The following is a 19912-nucleotide window of genomic DNA, read 5'->3' on the forward strand; positions in this document are numbered from 1 at the left end:
CTCTCTTCGCTGTTTCGCTTCCAGGTGTTTACGGGTTAATCCAAAGGGCCTCGACGAGGAGAGCAAGGATTACTTATCATTATATTTACTATTAGTTTCGTGTAATAAATCAGAAGTCAGAGCCAAGTTCAAATTTTCCATACTGAACGCCAAGCGTGAGGAGACCAAAGCCATGGAATCCCAAAGGTAAATCCATCAATCTCCATCATTTGAGGATCCCCATTCATCACTAATCAATCAACCACACATCTGGTTTACCTTTGTAGAGCTTACCGTTTTGTGCAGGGCAAAGATTGGGGCTTCAAGAAATTCATACGACGCGACTTCCTGCTGGACGAGGCCAACGGCCTGCTGCCGGAGGACAAGCTAACGATCTTCTGTGAGGTTAGCGTCGTGGCGGACAGTGTTAACATCTCCGGACAATCCAATATTGTGCAGTTCAAAGTGCCCGAGTGCAAGCTCTCCGAGGATCTTGGCAATCTCTTTGACAATGAGAAATTCAGCGATGTGACGCTCTCAGTGGGCGGTCGAGAGTTTCAGGCGCACAAGGCCATACTGGCAGGTAAGCAGAAGAACTTTAAATCTTTAAGCCATCATTTGGGAACCGCTTTAACCCACACGTGTGTTTATGTATGATATTTTCAGCGCGCAGCGATGTCTTTGCGGCCATGTTTGAGCATGAAATGGAGGAGCGTAAGCTGAATCGTGTCGCCATAACCGATGTGGATCATGAGGTTCTTAAAGAAATGCTGCGATTCATATACACGGGCAAGGCGCCCAATTTAGAAAAAATGGCTGATGATCTCCTAGCGGCTGCTGATAAGGTAAGAAAATCCTCAGAATTGCTTCTTTTTGAATTGTGTTTAATCTGGAAACTCTTCTTTTCCCCATTACAGTATGCACTCGAAAAGCTGAAAGTGATGTGCGAGGAGGCGCTGTGCGTCAATCTCTCTGTTGAAACAGCAGCCGAAACATTAATATTAGCTGATCTCCATAGTGCGGATCAATTGAAAGCACAAACGATAGATTTCATAAATACGTAAGTGCTTTATTTTTCTGCCTTTGGGTTTATTTTACTTATCTTTGGGTTTCCCTCTTTCGTACAGTCATGCCACCGATGTGATGGAAACCTCTGGATGGCAAAATATGATCACAACACATTCACATTTGATAGCAGAGGCATTTCGTGCACTCGCAACACAACAAATCCCACCAATTGGACCACCAAGGAAACGCGTGAAAATGAGCTGAAACCACACTTCAACAACAACAACAACAACAACAACTACAACTGCAAAAACAACAACAACATCAAACCGTAAAGCAACACCAACAACAACACCAATAGCAACCTACAAGAATCAAAGCAATATACTATATGAAATTTACGATAAATGCAACAATTTGTTCGATCGATTGGCAGCTAACCTCAAGAGAAAATGCCGCAGAACAGCTACAGATACAATAACTACACCCACAACAATCAATTATTTGAACAACAGGCAGAAGAATACAATGAAACGGGAAACGGAGTTAGAGTTAGAGTTGAAGAAAGATGGAAAAATGATGGAAATGAGGAGCAGGAGCATTAGCAGGCAGTACCCTATTTTGTTTCGATTTTTGAGTAATTTAATTCATTTTTTAACATAAAACCTTGATTCTAATTGTATTTTTATTTTAATTTTGTTGAATTATGATTATGATCCTATGATAAAAATGTTTACGAGTAATAATTATCCATTAATTCTACGTTTAAGTCCAACAAACAAAAGAAACAAACAACAAAAGTACTAAGTAAAATAAAGAAAGAGAGCAGAAACACAAAAAGAAAGTTGAAAATATAATATAATATAAAATAAAGTAAAAGAGTAAAACGAGCGATTAAGAAATCCATCAAAAATGAAATAAACAAACAAACAAAACAAAAACAAACAAAAAAAAAAACGGAAAAGCAAACAGAAAATGCAATGAGAGAAAAACGCAACTATTATTATTATTCTAATTGTAACGAATTATGATTACCGATTACAAAGCGTACACTTTGATTGTGATGTATATTCGATGAGAGAGAGAGAGCATGAATATGAATATGAATATGATGAGGATGAGTATGAGTATGACTAATGTGTGGAGTAACGAATAACGAATAACGTGTAATGATGAGTATGTAATTGAGTAATGCATAATGATACGGATATGATAATGAAGTTGATTTATACTATATTGTGTGTGTATATGTAAACTCGGAAACAATTTTCTCCGTTCTCATTCAAGGTTTAATTTCACCTCATATCCAAACCCCACTCTCCTTCTTTGGCGGAGGAGTGTGCACTCTGGAGAGACCATTAGATCCCTGTGTGAATCCACTAAATGGAGCTCTACTTCCTACCATCGTTAAAGCGTTTACCGTGTGAAAAGGTCCATCAGAAGAGCTCCTCTTCTCCTCATTGCAAAACGAAATATCATACCCCCAATGCTACCACCGCTACCACACCCTTTTACACCCACCAACATCCTCCTTTCGGATCCCTAGAAGGAAACCAGAACCTTGTTCAGACCTTCTTTGCTTGTTTTTCTCTTTTTCTGTCTTACACGTTTGTTTTCATAATTTAAACGGAACAACTTTTATCTTTTCGTTTAAGCGCAAATGTAATTAATTTGTTGTACAAAACTCTTAAAAACAAAACAAAAAACAAAAACTATCATAAAATAAAAGCAAACCGTAGCAATTTGTGTATAGTAAGCAGATAAAAACCACAAACAAAAAACAATAACGCATCAATTCATTCATTCATTTTGTGGCATTCCAAGAGAATGTGAGGTGGGACTGAGGTGGAGGACGCACGGATGGCTACAGCAGATCCTCCCATTAGTAGCTCCTTACCATAGAAACTGCAACTGCAAGCAAGATCGAACGAATAAAGTGACAGACAGTAAAGTAAACGTGATAACAGCTTATCTAAACTAAAGTAAACTTTAAAATAATTGAGACAATTTTTTATGCTAAAATGCAAATCGTAAGAACACATAAGAACTCCTAGGATCCTGGGATCCTGGGAGTGTGTCAAATTCAGGTATTCAGGAATCAACATTGTAGAGAAAAGAACAACAACAAACAATAATGATAGTGAAAAATGCAAATACAAATGCTTTCCATTCAATATCGTACTTCCGATTGCATTAGCCGAAAATGTATATAGAAAAAACTCCTCTTGCCTTAGTCGTCGCATCAATTCCATTTTGTTTCGACTGCACAAGAATGCTTTAAATCCGTGTATGTGCCGTGTGAGTGTATAATATTAGCCAAGGAATAGGGATTCCGGGAAGAGCATCTATATGTTTGCTATACGACTATTTGTTTCACCTTTCCCTCTCTGTTTGAGTGTTGAATCACGACTGAGAGTGGGCTTTACCAACCATGCCAATCCTTTATTTGCTCTGCAGGAAATTGAATGGGGAGCGGAAACAGCGGGTAGATCGGTTTGGAAATACAAAATCAAAACTTATGATCTAAAATATATACATCGTATACATGTATCTAGCAAAGCAAGAAACGGACACCAACAAAATCAGATACAACTTTTATGCATGCGCGTCAATCTAAATGTGTAGCAAAGCCGAGTGAGAGGAACTCATCGTAAATCTAATTGAAATCTACCATAAATTAAAGTAACTTCGAATGGGCAATACAAGTGAAAGCAACACACGACATTTTTAAAAAGCAAAATTGTAATTGTATTTAACAATATTAGATAATAAATTAATATGTTCTAAAATGATGCGACGGCGTATTCCTATTTCTTCTCCTGTTCCTCCAGGAACTGTTGCAGGAGGTCCCCATCAATGGGAATGTTTAGCTGCTCCGAGCCATCGACACTGCGCTTCGACTTGACCAGCTTGTGGTCCAGGAACTCCGTGAGCTGGGCGCGCAATGCCAGATCCGAGCTAACCAAAAAGGACTCGCGGCAGTTTGAGTATAGATCCTTGAAGGGCATACCCTGGTACTGGGCATTGCCCTTGTTCTTCAGCTGGTACTTGACAATCAGCATGTAAATGCCGCGCGAGTTGGTCGTCAGCGAACAGAAGACACTGCGCATCGAGGACAGAGCCAGCTCGCCAGAATTCTGCACCAGCAGGGAGTTCTCGAAGGCCGTCTCGTCCGTGTAGGGCAACATGGTGGTGCAGTCCCACCAGGAGAAATTAAAGTTGCTCAGCTTGCCCTGGTCCCACACTGCAGGCGGAAAGTAGAACATTAGAAGACGGACCTTAGGCAGCAAGGAGTGCGTGAGTACTTACGCAGTGGTGTGTTGATGTGGTCGATGGAAGCCAGCAGATGGATGTTGGGCACACGCGCCAGCCGCGACAGTATGGCCTGAGCCTTCACATTCCGTAACATCGCACCGTCCAGGTTGTGCACGATCAGAAAGAGATGCGTCTCCGGTATCAGGGCGAACTCCTCCTCGATCATGTCCACAGCTTCGTGCGGATTTGTCGGGCTGATGCCGGCGTCCAGTATTTCACTGGTGATGCTGTCCAACATGTCCTTGATCGTGAGACTGGGAAAGAAGCCATTTACCACCAGAACCGTCTGGCGGGCAAGGACCTCGTGGTGGAAGGACTGCAGCAGCTGCCGCTTGGAGCCGAGCCCGTAAAGCAGGATGTTGAATCCCTCGTTTAGAATGCACATCCATTTGGGAAAGTACGAGCGATACTCCTCCATGATGGCATTGATGGCAGTCTCGTGCTCCGCAGACACTTTCATTTCGGAGAGCAGGCTGAACAGACGATCAGCGGCCAGCCGGGGATTCTTTAGTCGATCCAGGGTGTGGTCCGAAGTGAGAATCTTGCTGCTGGCATGCGAATGGAAGTAGCCTTCGCTCTCTGGCACAAACTCATTCGACTTTTTGGCCCGCGCCGACTGGCGGAGACGAGCCGCTGAAGGAGTCTTGGGCAGGACGGGCACGACGATCGCGCGGCGCGTCTTGCAGGGTGTCTTGGGCTCATCGTCGGCGGCATCGTTGTCCGAGGAGTTCTCATCACTGCTGCTGCTACTGCTGCTAGACGAAGACCCCTCGCCGCTGGGCCGAAAGTCACTCTCGTCTCCAGAGAAATCCTCATCGGAGTCGGCCACAATCTTGGCAATCTCTGAAAGGGGATCGCTTTTAGTGAGACATCATGAAATATTAGCCGAGTACTCACGATTCTTGACACGGCTGCGCACATGGGACGGCGTCTTTGGTTGCTCTGTGGGCTTCTTTCGCTTGGTGTCGGGCGTCTTGACGCCCAAGCGAGGCGTCTTTGGCGTCTTGGGTGTACGCGGCATGGCATTGAGAGCTGCCAAAGCCATGGCATCTCGCTTTTTGGGCGTGTTGAACCCGAATAGACTGGTGCCGGCCACATTGTGCTCCGACTGGATTAGGTTCAGGTCTGGCCTGATGGGCCTGGCCACGAGTTCCGCCTCGCCGTCGCCAACCTCCTCCAGCTCTTCCCCGTTGCTCTCCTCATCGGTGCACTCCACATAGTTGACAACAATGTGCTCGCGCTCTTTGCCCTGGTGCTGGTCCTTGCTCTTCTGCTGATACGCCTGATACTTTTTGGTAGGACTGGGCTTGCGCGCGGAGCGTCGAGTGACTGGATGGGACTGCTCCTCTTCGGATCCGCCTGCATCATCCTGTACCACCAACGCCGTGTCCAGGTCGGCGGCAAAGTCATCCTCCGAGTTGGTTAGATTCTCAATGGATTTCTGTTTTCTCGGTTTCTTTTGCTTCTTGGGTGTTCTGTAATCACCATGATTTTTGGCACTCATTGTTAAATTACTACGAACTACAACAATTTGAAAACGAAATAGTTAAGTTTGTGTTGATCAAAACAAAAACAGCGCAGAAGAAGCGGGAAACCATCGATGACACTATCGATAGTATCGAAACATTGGTGCGCCCGTCACAATTGCATCCCTGTGTAGTTGTCATGTAGCAAATTTATTTAAATTTCGCAAATGATTTGTATCGATTCATCGATCGCAGAGTTATCGTTTTGCCTTCTTTCCGTTGCGTCCGTCTTTTCTCCTCTTCGCGTGATTTTTGGCGCTCATTGTTAAATTATTACGAACTACAACAATTTGAAAACGAAATAGTTAAATTTTTGTTGATCAAAACAAAAACAGCGCAGAAGAAGCGGGAAACCATCGATGACACTATCGATAGTATCGAAACATGGTTGCGCCCGTGACAATTGCATCCCTGTGTAGTTGTCATGTAGCAAATTTATTTAAATTTCGCAAATGATTTGTATCGATTCATCGATCGCAGAGTTATCGTTTTGCCTTCTTTCCGTTGCGTCCGTCTTTTCTCCTCTTCGCGTGATTTTTGCGCAGCGATCAAGTTTAAAGTTTGAAGAAAACATAATATTCTGCAATAAAAATATCAAGTCCGTTGGATTTCTGAGTGTTTTGGGCAGTCCGATCATATTATATCGTGAGTACAGGCCGGCAATAAGTCGACGCCACACGTTAACCGTTAGGTCCGCCATGTTGATTTTGCATTCTCTTTCGTCTTCTTCCATGCATACACATGCATGTGTCTTTTTTTGCGTATCGCAGCGTGGAAATTCTTGTTCTCGAATTGACCGATTTGTAATTGTGAGGATGAATACCGTTTCTGCTGATATATATTGTGCAGTTTGCGGCACTTCCAGTGTATTTTTGTGCGAGCGATGCCAGGAGCCGTATTGCAGCAGAGAATGTCAAAACGCGGATTGGCGACGCCACAAATTTTACTGCATCCCCATGCCGTAAGTAGCTTTGCTGAGATCTGTATTTTCCATGCGTACATGTGTGTGTGCTATTTTTAGTGTGTTGGTGCCGAACAAATATGCGCAGGGCTTGCAAGAACATCCACTGGTCAGTCCGAAGATTGAGAATCCATCAAATAATAAAGAAGCGGCGTTCGTCTCCAAGCCAGTCAAGAGCATAGAATCGGCGTCATCCGTGGACTCTCTGACTACCGCCATAGTGAAAGAGAAAAAGGAACTGTCTTCTGTGTGGCGTGAGACATTTCTGCCGCCGCAAAACGACTTCTTCGAGTGCCGTGTGACGTACATGAAGTCTGACGGCGTCCTCTGCGTGGTGGATGTGGCCAATATTGAGCTCATGGAGCGTTTCAACGAGAACATGCAGCGCGTCAAGCCAAAGCTTTCCCGAGCAAAATGTGTTGAGGAGGACTCGCTGGTTGTGGTCCAAGGCGAAAAAAAACTCCATCGGGGACAGGTGCTCTCTATGGACCGGAAGTCTGAGACTGCGCAGATTTATCTGATAGATCATGGGTCCGTGGTCACTTCTTCTGTGCAGGAAATCTACGATCCGGTTTCTCGCATCGCAGATAAAAAAGCGTTTGCGATTCAGGTGAAGCTGCTGTCGAACACGGGCGTGCAGACCAACAAGCATCTAACGCTGCGCTTACTGGGCCCCAAAACCCAGGAAGGCATCTACTCTGTTCAGCTGAAGCCCAAAATGACGATTCCGCTCAATTTGCCGATTGAGCTGCTGCAGATGAGCCCGGAGGTGACTGTGGCCAGGATCCTTGAAGGTTGTCTGCAGCGCGACGAGAAGCCAGCTGCCCTGCTCCAAATATCAACGATCAACCAGATCAATGACGCCATGGATGACAAACTGAACGGCAAACCAGACGAGCAGCAGCCAATCTCTCTCAGCCAATTAGACACGTGCACAACAATATTTCTGGCCGCTTACACCAAGCAGGGCTACCGACGTGCTTTTCTGCTAGACTTGATTGACGCGCCGCCCAAGCGTACTTTCCTGGTGTACGAGATGGACGAGGGTCGCATCTCCATTACCACTGACGTGCGCCGCATTCCCAGCGAGCTGCTTGGTCATCCCATTCAGACATTTGCCATGAAGCTGAACGACGAAATGCAACAGCCGCCGCTGGAGCAACTGGTGGAGGACAATGGTCCCGATTTTACTGTCAAACTACGCCTGAAGAGCATCCAAGGCCAGGAAAAGGTGCGGAAGGCCAGTGCCGCCTTGCTGTCCAAAGGAAAGCAGCTGGGCGAAGTGGAGCTGACAACGTTCATGGGTGATGTGTCCTGTTTGGGCCACAAGTACTGGCGTGAGACGATTAAGAACGGCACCATGGTTCGCATAACCTACAATGTCGGCTACAAGCAAGTCTTCATCAGCTCCATGGAGACCCTGAAATATGCAAGCCTCTTTAAGCGCATGGAAAAGAAGTGCAAACCCTTCGAGCAGTCGGACCAGATCACGATTGGCTCCATTGTGCTTGTGGCGAGTCCCAAACTGGGATACTTCCGTGGCGAGGTAAGCCTAATATTGACATGAAATAAATACAGCATTATAATCCCATCTTTACAGATATCTGGTGAGGCGAACGACCTCTTCCATGTGTACAACATTGATACGGGCGAAACACACCAGGTGGAAGCGCAGTTCCTGCGCATGTCCTGTCGATTTCTGCGCGACATGCCCGTAAGCCTGTCGTGCGTCAAACTAAAGTCAGTGTGCGATATTCCGGAATGTGCAGTGAACCCAATCAATGCAGGGTGTCAACTGATGAAGGAGATCATTACCGATAACGTTCAATTTCGCGTCGAGTTTGTTGGCTCAAGCACTGAAGTCGTGGACTTGTATTTTTGCTCGGGCGAGCAGACTTCGCTGACTCTTCGAATGCTGCCGCTGATGTTTAAGCCCGTTTCGATGTACTCCCTGGAAGTAGCTGCTTCAGATCCAGCTCCTGCTTCTGCTCCTGCACCGGCTGCGGCTGCGGTTTCTGCTTCAGCAGCTATACCAGAAGGACTCAAGGACAAGACGACGCCTCCAGCTGCGTCAGAAACGGTTGAAGACCTTCCACCTTTGCCGCCATCGCCCCCAGTTTCCCCCGCAATCGAGACTAAAGGGGCAGAAACACTCGAACGTTTCTATTACAAAGACGTGCCAAAGATTCTTATTCCACTGGGCAAACGCGTCAATGCGTTCCTCCTGAATGGATCGGGACTCCATCAGACTGGTGCTATCACCGCCTGTCACTTTAAAGACGTGACTGAGGCCGAAAGCTATCAGAAATTGTTTTATTTAGTTGATAGCCTTGGAAAGTGTTCGTACCCAGACCTTATCGACTATGTGCCTTGGTAAGTCCTATACAAACAAACAAAGCCTACAAGTAATCCAATATTCCCGCACAGTATTGACGAAATGGTCCTGGCCGTGTTCAGCGAGGATAATAATTGGTATCGCGGCGTTTGTGAGGAGATCCTCGGCGATAAGGCTCGCATTTTCTTCTGTGACTATGGCAACCACGAGCTGGTTTCTATGAAAAAACTCAAGCCCCTGAGCTCCAATTTGATGCAGGGCATAAATGCGACCAAGTGCTACATTGAGGGTTTGTGATATCTTTAAAACAAACACCCACTTAATCGTTAATCGCTCGTTTTTTCCAGGTTTCGACAACTCGGAAAAGTTCAGTCTTTGGGAGAAGCATATTAAGACGGAATTTAATATTCTGTGCAACGTCGAGGAAGGCCCCGACTCCTACTCGCGTACCCTTACCATACTCGATCTGGACAAGATCGTGTCCCAAAACACTTCTTAAATCGTTCTCTAGTTTTACCTTAAGACAACAGGGATCGCGTTCCTTCATTATCATCCCTAGTAATAAGTGTTAAGTACACCCATGTGTACTTTCAAAAATGTTTTTGAAAACATTCGTTTTTCTTTTTTTGTTGACTTGGCAGGTCCTACGTAGACGATCATTTAATACATATATCAATAGATACTTCGATACATTCCACAACATATATCTTTCAATTACAACACTTATAATGAGATTACAACAATAACAACATTCATTGCTCAGCCAGCTTGGCGAGGAGCACCTCCATCGCATCAACGTTGCGCACGGCGATAATGCCAGTAGCATTTCGCTTCCAATCGGATCCTGAATCCTGCATCAGGTACTTTAGGGGCACTGTCTTCAGCTCCGCCACGCTCGCACCATAGTCGAAGACATCACCGCCCAGAGCGCGTAGAATCGCTTGCGGCGCACAGGTGTCCCACTTGAAGGTGGATCCCTTGCTGAGGAGATACACTTCCACCTCACGGGTGATGACTTTCAGGGCCTTGTGTCCAGCGCCTGCCGAGAATGCGAACTCGTAGCCCAGGTCAAGGAATCGCTGTAGTATATCCGACTGCTCAGAGCTGGAGAAGATGGCAAGCTGCCGATGCTCGTCCCGCGCCTCAAAGTTACAGTTGTGGGCCTGCAGGCTGGGCAGGCAGATGCCCCAAAACATCGAGGAGCTGTACACGTGCTCGTCCAGCTTATTTCCAAAGGGCTGGGCCACGACTCCGATCACGGGAATTCCGGTGTCACGTTCATAGACGCCGATCAGAACGGTCACGCAGTCCAGGCCGGTGGAGGTGATGCCGGGAAAGTTGGTGAACATCGTATCGCCCGAGATGTACTCTGCGGTGGCGTCTGCAATCAACAAAGCATTTACCATAGCCAGGGGCAGGCATGTCCACCTACGTACCAATTGGATCGATCCATATGCCCAGATTGGCATAATCCAACTCCTCGGGCAGCTCCGGAATGTCGCCCAATGTGCCACTCTCAAAGTTGACTACGCGATGCACTTCGTCCGCCAGTGCGCTTGCTGCACTTTCATGTCCACTGAGTACCGCCTCCAGGCAAGCGGTGGTGTCCGCTTCACAGGCCCCCACAGCCACTGTGACACTCTCCCCCAGCTTGTTCGTAAAGTTTGGTGATTCTTCGCCGAGTATGGCGGCCTTCATCTCTGGAAAGACCGCGCCCACCTCGTGCTTGATGGTCTCCTGGATGAGCACATCGGCCAGCGTTTTAAAATCGTGCTCGAACCGCTCGTTGGCCTCTCCTTCGCTCTTTTCTTGGACGAGCAGGGACAGCAGCTGTTCATTGGCTCGACATGTCCTGGCTATATTCGCCGCCTTCTCCGCACAGTTAATCAGCACCCGCAGCAGGTTCGCCTTGTCCTCCGAGCCCATGGTCCTAGTTTCCAACAGATTTCTTGTTTTTATTTTTATTTACATCTTTTATGGCTTCTCCTGACCTTATCAGAAATATACCAAAATATACCGTCTCATTTTAAAAATATACCGTAAATATACTGACGAATTCGAGTTATATTATACATATTCCTCGTTTTTAATATTCCGTCGAATATTACCAGCTATATAGAACATTTAGCCATGCGCACATAATTTTAACCGATTGATGAATCTATTTTCTACTTAACTGGCTAGTTTTTAGTCCTTGCTTTTATTGTATTTTGGCTAAAACAAGGTTTAAACAAAATAGTTGAACAAAACAAACAGTCGCAATGTTGCTGGTATTTGAAGACATGATGCGTGTATAGGCCTTTGTATACCCTATTTCGTTAATCCTCTAGCCCCTGAAGTACCTTTTAAACAGATACTGACAAGTTTGATATTCCGTTGAATATTTCTAGCTAGCTGAGACACTCAACTCATAATTTCATTCGAATCAACTTCCTAAAATTGTTTGTTCCAGTTAACGAAATTTCGTCTTCATTCAATTACGGGATGCAGTGTCTTCGTGTCGAACGGATCAGAGCCTCAGCGAGCTCTTGGCGTTCTTTCTAGAGGTGCGATTTCAATTGAAAACAGTTTAATTCGAATCATAGGAGTTTTCTTTTCCCGAATAGCGAATAAAGTGCATTCCTGTAAGATGGTTTCTGAGTGTATTGCGGATGTGGAAAAAGTCGGCCTGAAGGCATACAGATATTTCCAGCCACCGACCCCTGAGCCACCGGTCGTCGTCGTCTGGACTTCCCACTGCGCCCACTGGGTGGGGGTCCTGGCTGGGCCCATCACACTCGCGCTTCTTTTCAAGCTTATCTACGACATTATCAAAATACGAAGCGCAACAAATGTTGGAGTGGATCCGGCAGAAAAATCGGAGCTTGCCGAAGGGGAAGGACTGGTGCCCGCAGAGCAGGACATAGAGCGTCCTGCTGCTGAAGGGACAGCCCGACAGGAAGGTGGCGACGCATGGTATTGGGATCCGCTTCGTGGCTTTAATCTGAATTGATTTCGTTGCTATTGTTGTTATTGCGGCGAGGGGAATCGGACACGGCGGCACTGAGCTCAGCTCATCCCAACTGACGCCCGAGTCGTCGGAGTCCTCGGATGGTGGAGTGACATCTACATCGGCAGCTGCCGGTTGTTGCTGCTGCGCCTGATTCTGGTTGTTGTTGTTGTTGGATCGGAAACGATTCTCCTCCAAACCGATGGCGTGGCTGTTCCCGTCAGCTCTGCGCCTGTGTAAAGTCTGGCGCTTGGCCGAAGGGCTCCAGTCGAGCGGATGATGTACTACTGATTTGGATTGTGTCTAAAATAAGGTTTAAGCCAAAACAATTTCCACTTAATTCATTTCTTTATATGTTAATGCACGCCAACTACACATTTGTCATTGTAGAAGGCATTGTGGTAGTGGTAACCTGGCACACTCGTCCAGAGCCTTTTCACTCCATCTTCATCCGCAGCTTGGTCGCGTTGAACCTCAAATGCAATATCCCGCAGGTTCTCTATTGCATTTTCAAAGTCTTTAAAAGGGAGTGCTTGACGGCGTGCTTCCCTGCGAGAAGAATATCAGTGTGCAGTGATTTTAAATTATTTTTGGCTATGCTTACTGCTTTATTTATTTTCTTCGATGGAGCCATAGAGCTCGATACATTGGCTCGGTGTGGCTCTTGCCGGGCCATGCGTCGAACGAATCGTCTGCACCATTGGCGCAGTCCTGCCAGCCATCTCAGAGCCGGGCGGCCGATATAGGTAGGATATTATTAGTTTAAGAATTTAGGCAGATATCGTGTCTTTCCACTCACCATGTTGATGGGACACTGAAAGTCTTCTGGCCGCTTGCAGCAGTCGGCCTCATTGTGGACATTGTCTCAGTTGTTAAAGGTGGTACCATGGTAGATCAGAGCCTTGTCGCTGCCCTCGGCTGACTGTCAGCTGAAGTGATCCGCCGGGCAGTCCTTTCGTCACAGCGCCAGAAGGCGGATATACAGACGTTGTTCATGTCACTACTAAAATTATCTGGCCGGATACACGCCGTAGTTCTCCTAGTCCTCCAGTAGCATCAGATGCTTGGGGCACGAGCAAACGTCGTGAGTACTGCGTGTCACCCCGCTGGCTATGCAGTTGTGGAAACGTCCACACGGCCCGGATGTCGGTGAACTGCGACAGACGATGCATCTCCACGGAACGACGCTCTCCGTTGACAGTGATCCTCTCCAGTCCGGTCTTGTCGTCCAGCCAGTACACAAATCCCCCTAGCCGACAATGTGTATCTCCTGCGGGACGGAGAGGGAACAGGAGATTACACGTGTCCAGAGGTATACAATATGGTTGCTTACTTGTTCATTCCATTGATGTTTATAACTTCGATACGCATGGTATATCGGACTGTTGGTACAGGGCCAGGGCCGTGACTCCTTCCAGCTCCACAAGCTCATTGCCATCGACTCGGGCGACTCGGAATGATGGCATAATGACTGCCGACATCTGTCCAGAAGAACAGGCGCTTCATGGCATGCACGGCAATGTTGCGAGGCTTCAGCGAGTTCGCCCAGGAAACTAAGAGGCAACGTTGTAGAACACAGTTGAATAGGGAGGGAGCTTCACCTGGGCACGGATATTCTTGCTGGACACCGGCAGCGGTACGTTCGGGCTGTCTGTCGTAGCTGGGGGGGATGCAGGGCACGTCCTTGGCGAGGCTCCGGCTCTGGCCCGTCTTGATCAGTCCCTCCAGCACACGTAGTCCTAGCTGCCAACCAGTACCTGACACTTGTTGCCATCCAGGAGAGGCGTCTCGTCTCCTGGTCGAATATGAGCTCCCGGCTCCCAGCTCGCTGTACTCGGTCGAGATGCGGCCCAATGTGCTCCTGGCGCGAGAACAGCAGGCAGAGGTGGAACAGGCCCCATTCCCATTCACGCGATCTTGTCTTGTCGGTGTTTCCATCGCACCAGACGACCAGAACAGCTGTTCTTCCCCTACCCTCAGTCCAGGGTCTGTTCTTCTTCCTCCTTTTGCCATTGTTTTCCTATGAACTTCGTCTTCTGGGGGCTGAGGAAGGGAGTAGTGGGCATCACAAAGTGCGTCGCTGGTCGTTTCGGCATCGCTTCAGACTCTGTAGCTCGATTTTAACTGCGAAGGTGGAAAGCTTGGAATAGCCGTGGAACAGCGGCTGTTTTTCGGGAGTGCCCTGTGACATCAGGACTTACAGTTATTTGAATCCACTGTAGGCAGACGCACAAGGCACTTTAGCTCATACAACAGTAGCATAAACAAACGAGTATATTGAGGGAAAAAGGACATTGTGACGAGTTAAAATCTTAGAGAAAATCCCAAAAAAGTCGCACCAAACTTGAGCGCCAAATCCAATTGAGATGGTAGTGCTTCGATAAATCGCGACAGCTGATCGCTAGTGGTGGCAGTTTCTCAATATCGATTGCGTTAGTTTTATATCGATGGTTTACACCGATGATTATAAATCTATCGATAGTTGATTATTGTTATTGATTATTTTGAAAAATACATAAGACGCACCTGACGACGAAACCCGGAACTACTCATGTAGAAAATGTTATTAACTACATTTTATGTAATTAGCAAAAGCGACATCTGTAGGAGAAAGTTATCATAGAAACCCCTAGAGGCGCCAGTGTGAAAAACGTCCGTTATTTTATTTCTGATATTTTGAAATATTCCGGAAAATACCATGAAAAGTATAAAATTTGCAGTGTGAGCAAGACGTGGTGGCAACACATCGACAGAGCATGGTCACACTTAACGATGGAATATATCGATAGCACCTATTGGGCGTTTAATTTTGAATCTGTTTTAAGTTTGTTGATGTATAAATGCTAATGTTATGGTTCATTCAATTATTCATTTATATCACGTGCGAAGCTTTAATAACTAATTGGTCCAATGTTCAAAATTGAATGAATTGCCCTGTTTATCAAGGATTTTTGTTGCCGCCCTGAAGTGAAGCAGCTTTCACATCTTCATTGAAACAATTTTAATTGGCAATTAAAAATTACGCACTCGCCGCCCCTTTAGGCCCGCTCAGCAACCAGCCCAGCCATGAATCATGCCCCTCCAAGGAGCAGCTTAGGCCAGGTACCAGCCCCGTCCCGTTTCCTCCCCCATTCCTGTGGAGGGCTTTGTTCAAGCTGCGGCTGCTGCATAATTTGCACCCGATCTTATCAACGAGCACTGCTAATGATTCGCATTAATGATGCTGCATACACGGCCCGCTCCCATACTGATCATCCTGCTCCCCATTCCTTGGACATCGCTGTACCGATCTCTGGTTCTGGGTTTTGGGCTTACGCACTTTGGCATCTTATGAAATGAGACCATCAATCAGTAACCACTGCCTCTCCACTCGCTCCACTGATGCATTTGCATATAAATTGCTGCTAATGTCGCGCTATCAAAGTGACTGCATCAATGCGGCATTCCTGCCATGCCTGGGCCTGGCCATTGCCATTGCCATTGCCGTTGCCACGGCTCCCTTCCTGCTCTCTGGTCCGTGTTCCTTGTCCTGGAGTGGCCCTCAGGGCCTGTACCGCTTGGCTTATGCTAATTTTTTCCCAGGCCTCGCAGTCCTGAGCCCTGGCCATTGATGTTTGGATAACGTTGACTTGATGACTTTGCATAATTTACGCCGCCGCCGCCGCAGAGCAGAGACTGCTGCTGCTGCAGCCACATTTTGGCTGCTTTGGGTTAATTTTTCACTCAACCACGTTTGCCTTTTTAATGTGTTAATATTCATGGGGGGAAGAGGCACAACACAGCGCAATGTTTGCTGGTTTTCCTCCTCGGCCTCGTTGTGACTTTTGACGTTTCAATTTGGCCGTTGCGTGATCTTTTGCCAAACGATTTTTCAAGCTGCCCCCTCAACAAACCGGCGGGCATTTATCAACAGCTCAACCAAAGGCATTTGTCATCATCCACATACACTGCGAGTATGTGGATATATACTATCCCCCGACCAGATCATCCCCGGCTCAGGCATACGGGTATGTAAATTTGATTGGTGCGTATTTTGCATTTTCGCCAGCCCGCAAGCCAACGGGGCTCGGCTTGGTCTCGTTTGTTGGCCATTAGTAAAACTCTCTTAATTGCTGTTGTGTGTGTCTCTCCTTGCCCTTTCTGGGACACACTTAACAGCCTTTTAATTAATCGCCCGAGTTGAACAAATTCTTAATGAGTCTTTAATTAATCGCCAAAACGAAATGTGAGCCACTCTCTCGCGGCTTTCAAAATACAAAATATTTAAATTTAATTGTGACTTGATTTCTGTGATGGCCTCTCCCTGTCTCTGTCTCTGTCCCTTGTACATTATGCCTTCTCTGTCTGTCGCTGTGGCTGTGGCTCCACCCCTGAGGTGTCTGAAACGAGTTTCGACGCTTCCAAAAACTGTTGGCTTGATTATTTGGTTGTTTTATTAATACTCGTCACAACAATCCTCAAACAGCTTTGTGATTTTGGGTTTCTTAAGTTATGCTTCAGAGCTTCATTAGAGATCGTCTAGCGGTTTTTTCTGGCTAGACAGACCTCCTTGGGGGGGGGGGCGTTTCTATGCTTTGTTCGATCAATTTTCCAATTTATTAAGCTGTCGTTGTAGTGAATGATGAACGAACATCATCAGTGGCGCAGTCAAGCCAAGTGCAGTGGGGCGTATACTTATTGTAGGCCAGTTTTCTATGGCCAACCAGCGCCCACTCATCCACTCATTCTGTGTTCTATTGCATTCCCTTCTGGCCGCCTCAGCCATCTTCGACCGCAGCGCAAACTGGATTGGGTCCGAATGGCACTCGGTGCGGATTGTCGTTGTGTTAATTTATGCGCTTCAAGGTGTTTGCCTTTTTACGCTTATTGGCAGCTTACTTCCCTGTTTTGCCTTTGAGAAATGGGCTTTTTTCGATCATATTTGCATTGCTAGTTAATTGTTTGCATTTCGCCGAGCAAGCGAAGGGAGTGGCTGCTATATGACCAATTATGGCAGCCCCCAAGGCTAAGAGCTGATCAATAGGAGAGTTCTTGGTCTGGCATTAATCAAGGGGGAAACTATCATGCGAATGGACAGAGAGAAACCAATCGAAAGCCACGAGAAATGGTAGGCAATTTCAATGCCCAGCGATCTCTAGTATAGAGAGCTTCTAATATCAGTCCTCGGCCGATCTACAAGAGTTCAAGCGATCTGTCACTTTGCCCCACAGAAGCCGATCTCCCAGATTGAACCGTTCACACTCATCCATTTCAATGCAAATCCAGGGAGCGAATCCCAGTCCTGCTCGGTAACCTATCCCTCCATGGATGCCACCGCATGTGTCCCATTGTGATCGTGTTCGCCTCAGCGCTTAACATTTGACCATCGATCGGAGCGGAAGCGTGAAATACAACATGCGGCATGGCGGCAGTCGACTATAATGCAGATACCGATACAAATACAAATCTGTTTTGCCATTGCCAGGGCCTGTTGGTTATAAATTGTATGCATTCTGCGCATAGTTTGCCATTTTGCCACTTTAACATTATTGTTATGATGATAAGCGAGCCACAGTCGAAGGCAGAGACAGAGCCAGAGCCAGAGCCACAGACAGATCGTTCCAGGGTCCAGGCCATGCCGTACGTGCTGGGTCCCAGATTCATCCTGGAGTTGCCCACAGTCTCAGGCTCCGCAGCATCCCATGTCCATGACTGCCTGTCCGGTCCGGTCCGCATCCTGCCTTCTCCTTTGTCCGCTGTTTGCTGATCTTCAATGCGATCTGCAGCTTGTTTGGCTTTCCTCTGTATTTAAAACCATTTCATTTTCTGGGGGCCAAAGTGTGAATATAATTTAATGTGCCTGCGCCCGTGTCCGTCCGTCTGTCCCTCCCGTCCGACTTCGGGCTGCCCATCTGTGTGCGCAATTTTCAATATCTCCTGTTGTCCCTGCTGCAGAAAGATTATTTATTATGCTTGATTGGTTTTCAAGTGATCATAAAGTAAGTGATCGTCGTGTTGGCCCCGACTCTTGGCCAATTGTGGCGCTGTCCGTTGGCATTGAGTTGGCCAGGCTCTGGCGTTAATATGTAGATTTGAAGGCGTAGATTTATGTCCAATGGGGTGGAGTAGGAGTAGAAGCTGGAGCTGGAGCTGGAGCTGGAGCTGCGGTTGGAGTTGGAGTTGCCATATGAATATGAGTAGGAGGCCGGTCGGCTTGACCCTGCTGGCAGAGATAACTTCATCTGGGATACATGCACTCCCCATATCCTGCTCGAACTCCCACAAATGGCCTCCAACATTTTAGCATTTAATTGACATTGATGATCGCTCCACTGGACAAGTCTGAGAACGCGTCTGGTATGGTATCCTATCCTATCCAGCTGGTATACCTCTCTGGCATACCAAGTGCCCGGGCCAGGGAATTATTAATTTTCATATCGGAGATGAGAGGAGAGGAGGCGGAAAGGAGCCATGTGTCAGCTGTGCTCGCCATCAAGCTGGACATGAAGAAGACATACAAAATAAATTTTCTGGCATTTGCAGACAGCCGGCAGACAATGCGAATGGGTGTGGGATCCTATTTCTTGGATTTCTCTTTCTGCCGATGCCTTTTTTCAGGTTGCGTTTCTAGGCCCAATCATTCAGGGTTTGTCTATTGCGGCTCCAAATGTTAAATGCCTGAAATCAACGCCGAGTCATTGGTGCTGCCTCCCTCCCAGCCGAGAGCTTTGTCTGCTCTTTGGCTCTGGCTCTGGCTTTCTTCGAGCTGTTGTCGGGTGTGTGTTTTGTTTTCGCTTCTTTAAATGAACGTTATTAAAGAGATGTTTATCGCTGAGTGATTTATTCATTAAAAAAACATTTATTAGCCAGAAACAAGCTGCTTGGTGTGTTCATGCGTGTGTGCGTGCCAGCAACTCACATCGCATTCACATTCACATTCACCATCACATTCACATTCACATTCGTCCATTTGGCCGTCTTCAGCTGGCTGGCCCGCTTTTGGACGCCTCGTCTGCCTCGTCGCCTCATTTGTGCGGCATTAAAATGCAAAAGCGTGTTTGTTCCTGGAAAACTGCAAGGCCCACACCACACCGCACCCTTCCCCACCTAACTCCCTACTCACTTCTTATCAGAATTGCGGGTGTGGACTCTGCCAGGTGAGGCATGCGGCTGGCTTTGTTTTATGAACTTGCATATTTCCACTCTTCGCCAGAGTGTGTGTGTGTGTGTGTGCGGGTGTGCGTTTTAATCACTTAATTAGAGAGTCTCTTAATTGACTTGGTCTTATGGCGAATTATGCACACAGTTGAGGTGGGGTTGGTGTTGTGTTGCAGGAAATGTGCCTTAATTGCGCCGAGTTCGTGCCTTAAGTCTTTTGTTCAGTGGTGCCTGCAGACCCATTGAGAGGGTGAGGATGTCTCAGATGAACTGGAGGACACCTCTAATCGGTGAAAGCTTCCATTTCGGCAGTGTGAAGACATCTGCAACAACAATGTCATTATATATCTGGGTTATCATTGCCATTGCCCTCCCAAGCGCCGGCTCGACCTGTTCTTCTGTACGTACAGACCGCAATCAGCTAACCCATTCATTAGCCCCATTGGCCTTCCTCCGCAAACCTGTTGATGAGCTCGACTTGATTTTATGGTCGATTTTCTCCAATTTGATTATATGTCCACAGTTGCCATTTAGAGCCAGACACACCCCTGACTTTGTCCATTTGTCCATTGCCTAAGTGCAATGGGAAATCGTCTCGTTCTGTGCAGACATTTCAATTAGCCTTTTGGCTAAGCATAACGTAAATATTGGTTGGTTCTGGC

The 19912-nt window shown here is 46.9% G+C and overlaps 5 protein-coding genes across 8 annotated transcripts in view; 2 read left to right on the top strand and 3 right to left on the bottom strand.

Annotated features, from left to right (window-relative positions):
• rdx (BTB/POZ and MATH domain-containing protein rdx) overlaps window positions 1–2423 on the top strand; it is a 70447-nt gene extending 68024 nt beyond the window's left edge. For 3 of the 4 annotated variants that reach the window (XM_003736509.3, XM_015181853.2, XM_003736510.3), the window contains 5 exons: window positions 25–186; window positions 267–562; window positions 646–824; window positions 897–1039; window positions 1107–2346. In XM_003736509.3, coding sequence (XP_003736557.1) covers window positions 25–186; window positions 267–562; window positions 646–824; window positions 897–1039; window positions 1107–1251 — 925 coding nt within the window. In that variant the 3' untranslated portion in view covers window positions 1252–2346. Of the gene's footprint in view, window positions 1–24; window positions 187–266; window positions 563–645; window positions 825–896; window positions 1040–1106 lie in introns of all 4 variants that reach the window. The other variant, XM_001358662.5, reaches the window with a different exon arrangement.
• Window positions 2424–3397: 974 nt separating this feature from the next.
• On the bottom strand, window positions 3398–5932 carry Orc2 (origin recognition complex subunit 2). Its single transcript, XM_001358663.5, has 3 exons — window positions 5200–5932; window positions 4297–5145; window positions 3398–4231 (listed from the first exon to the last, which is right to left on the bottom strand). The coding sequence occupies exons 1-3, from the start codon at window positions 5804–5806 to the stop codon at window positions 3795–3797; spliced, it is 1893 nt and encodes a 630-aa protein (XP_001358700.2). The 5' UTR covers window positions 5807–5932; the 3' UTR covers window positions 3398–3794.
• Window positions 5933–6288: 356 nt separating this feature from the next.
• Kots (Kotsubu) lies at window positions 6289–9824 on the top strand. Its single transcript, XM_001358664.5, has 6 exons — window positions 6289–6473; window positions 6599–6789; window positions 6850–8335; window positions 8390–9162; window positions 9217–9413; window positions 9472–9824. The coding sequence occupies exons 2-6, from the start codon at window positions 6644–6646 to the stop codon at window positions 9621–9623; spliced, it is 2754 nt and encodes a 917-aa protein (XP_001358701.3). The 5' UTR covers window positions 6289–6473; window positions 6599–6643; the 3' UTR covers window positions 9624–9824.
• Ipp (inositol polyphosphate 1-phosphatase) lies at window positions 9740–11145 on the bottom strand. The gene is made up of 2 exons (XM_001358665.4): window positions 10561–11145; window positions 9740–10505 (listed from the first exon to the last, which is right to left on the bottom strand). Exons 1-2 carry the CDS (start codon window positions 11048–11050, stop codon window positions 9877–9879), a joined length of 1119 nt encoding a protein of 372 aa, XP_001358702.3. The 5' UTR covers window positions 11051–11145; the 3' UTR covers window positions 9740–9876.
• A 1480-nt stretch (window positions 11146–12625) lies between these two features.
• Window positions 12626–14239, bottom strand: LOC117183258 (uncharacterized). The gene is made up of 2 exons (XM_033376548.1): window positions 13447–14239; window positions 12626–13383 (listed from the first exon to the last, which is right to left on the bottom strand). The coding sequence occupies exon 1, from the start codon at window positions 14124–14126 to the stop codon at window positions 13542–13544; it is 585 nt and encodes a 194-aa protein (XP_033232439.1). The 5' UTR covers window positions 14127–14239; the 3' UTR covers window positions 12626–13383; window positions 13447–13541.
• Between the last annotated feature and the right edge of the window lie 5673 nt (window positions 14240–19912).

Source organism: Drosophila pseudoobscura, chromosome 2 (genome assembly GCF_009870125.1).
Source record: "Drosophila pseudoobscura strain MV-25-SWS-2005 chromosome 2, UCI_Dpse_MV25, whole genome shotgun sequence".
In the NCBI taxonomy this organism is placed as follows: domain Eukaryota; kingdom Metazoa; phylum Arthropoda; class Insecta; order Diptera; family Drosophilidae; genus Drosophila; species Drosophila pseudoobscura.

Coding starts and splice junctions, on each gene's coding strand:
- Orc2 (XM_001358663.5), bottom strand. CDS start 5,806: ATGAGTGCCAAAAATCATGGTGATTACAGAACACCCAAGAAGCAAAAG. Junction 5,146..5,199: donor GCGCAGCCGTGTCAAGAATC/GTGAGTACTCGG, acceptor ATCCCCTTTCAG/AGATTGCCAAGATTGTGGCC. Junction 4,232..4,296: donor CCACATCAACACACCACTGC/GTAAGTACTCAC, acceptor TTCCGCCTGCAG/TGTGGGACCAGGGCAAGCTG.
- Kots (XM_001358664.5), top strand. CDS start 6,644: ATGAATACCGTTTCTGCTGATATATATTGTGCAGTTTGCGGCACTTCC. Junction 8,336..8,389: donor TGGGATACTTCCGTGGCGAG/GTAAGCCTAATA, acceptor CCATCTTTACAG/ATATCTGGTGAGGCGAACGA. Junction 9,163..9,216: donor CTTATCGACTATGTGCCTTG/GTAAGTCCTATA, acceptor ATTCCCGCACAG/TATTGACGAAATGGTCCTGG.
- Ipp (XM_001358665.4), bottom strand. CDS start 11,050: ATGGGCTCGGAGGACAAGGCGAACCTGCTGCGGGTGCTGATTAACTGT. Junction 10,506..10,560: donor CATATGGATCGATCCAATTG/GTACGTAGGTGG, acceptor TGTTGATTGCAG/ACGCCACCGCAGAGTACATC.
- LOC117183258 (XM_033376548.1), bottom strand. CDS start 14,126: ATGGCAAAAGGAGGAAGAAGAACAGACCCTGGACTGAGGGTAGGGGAA.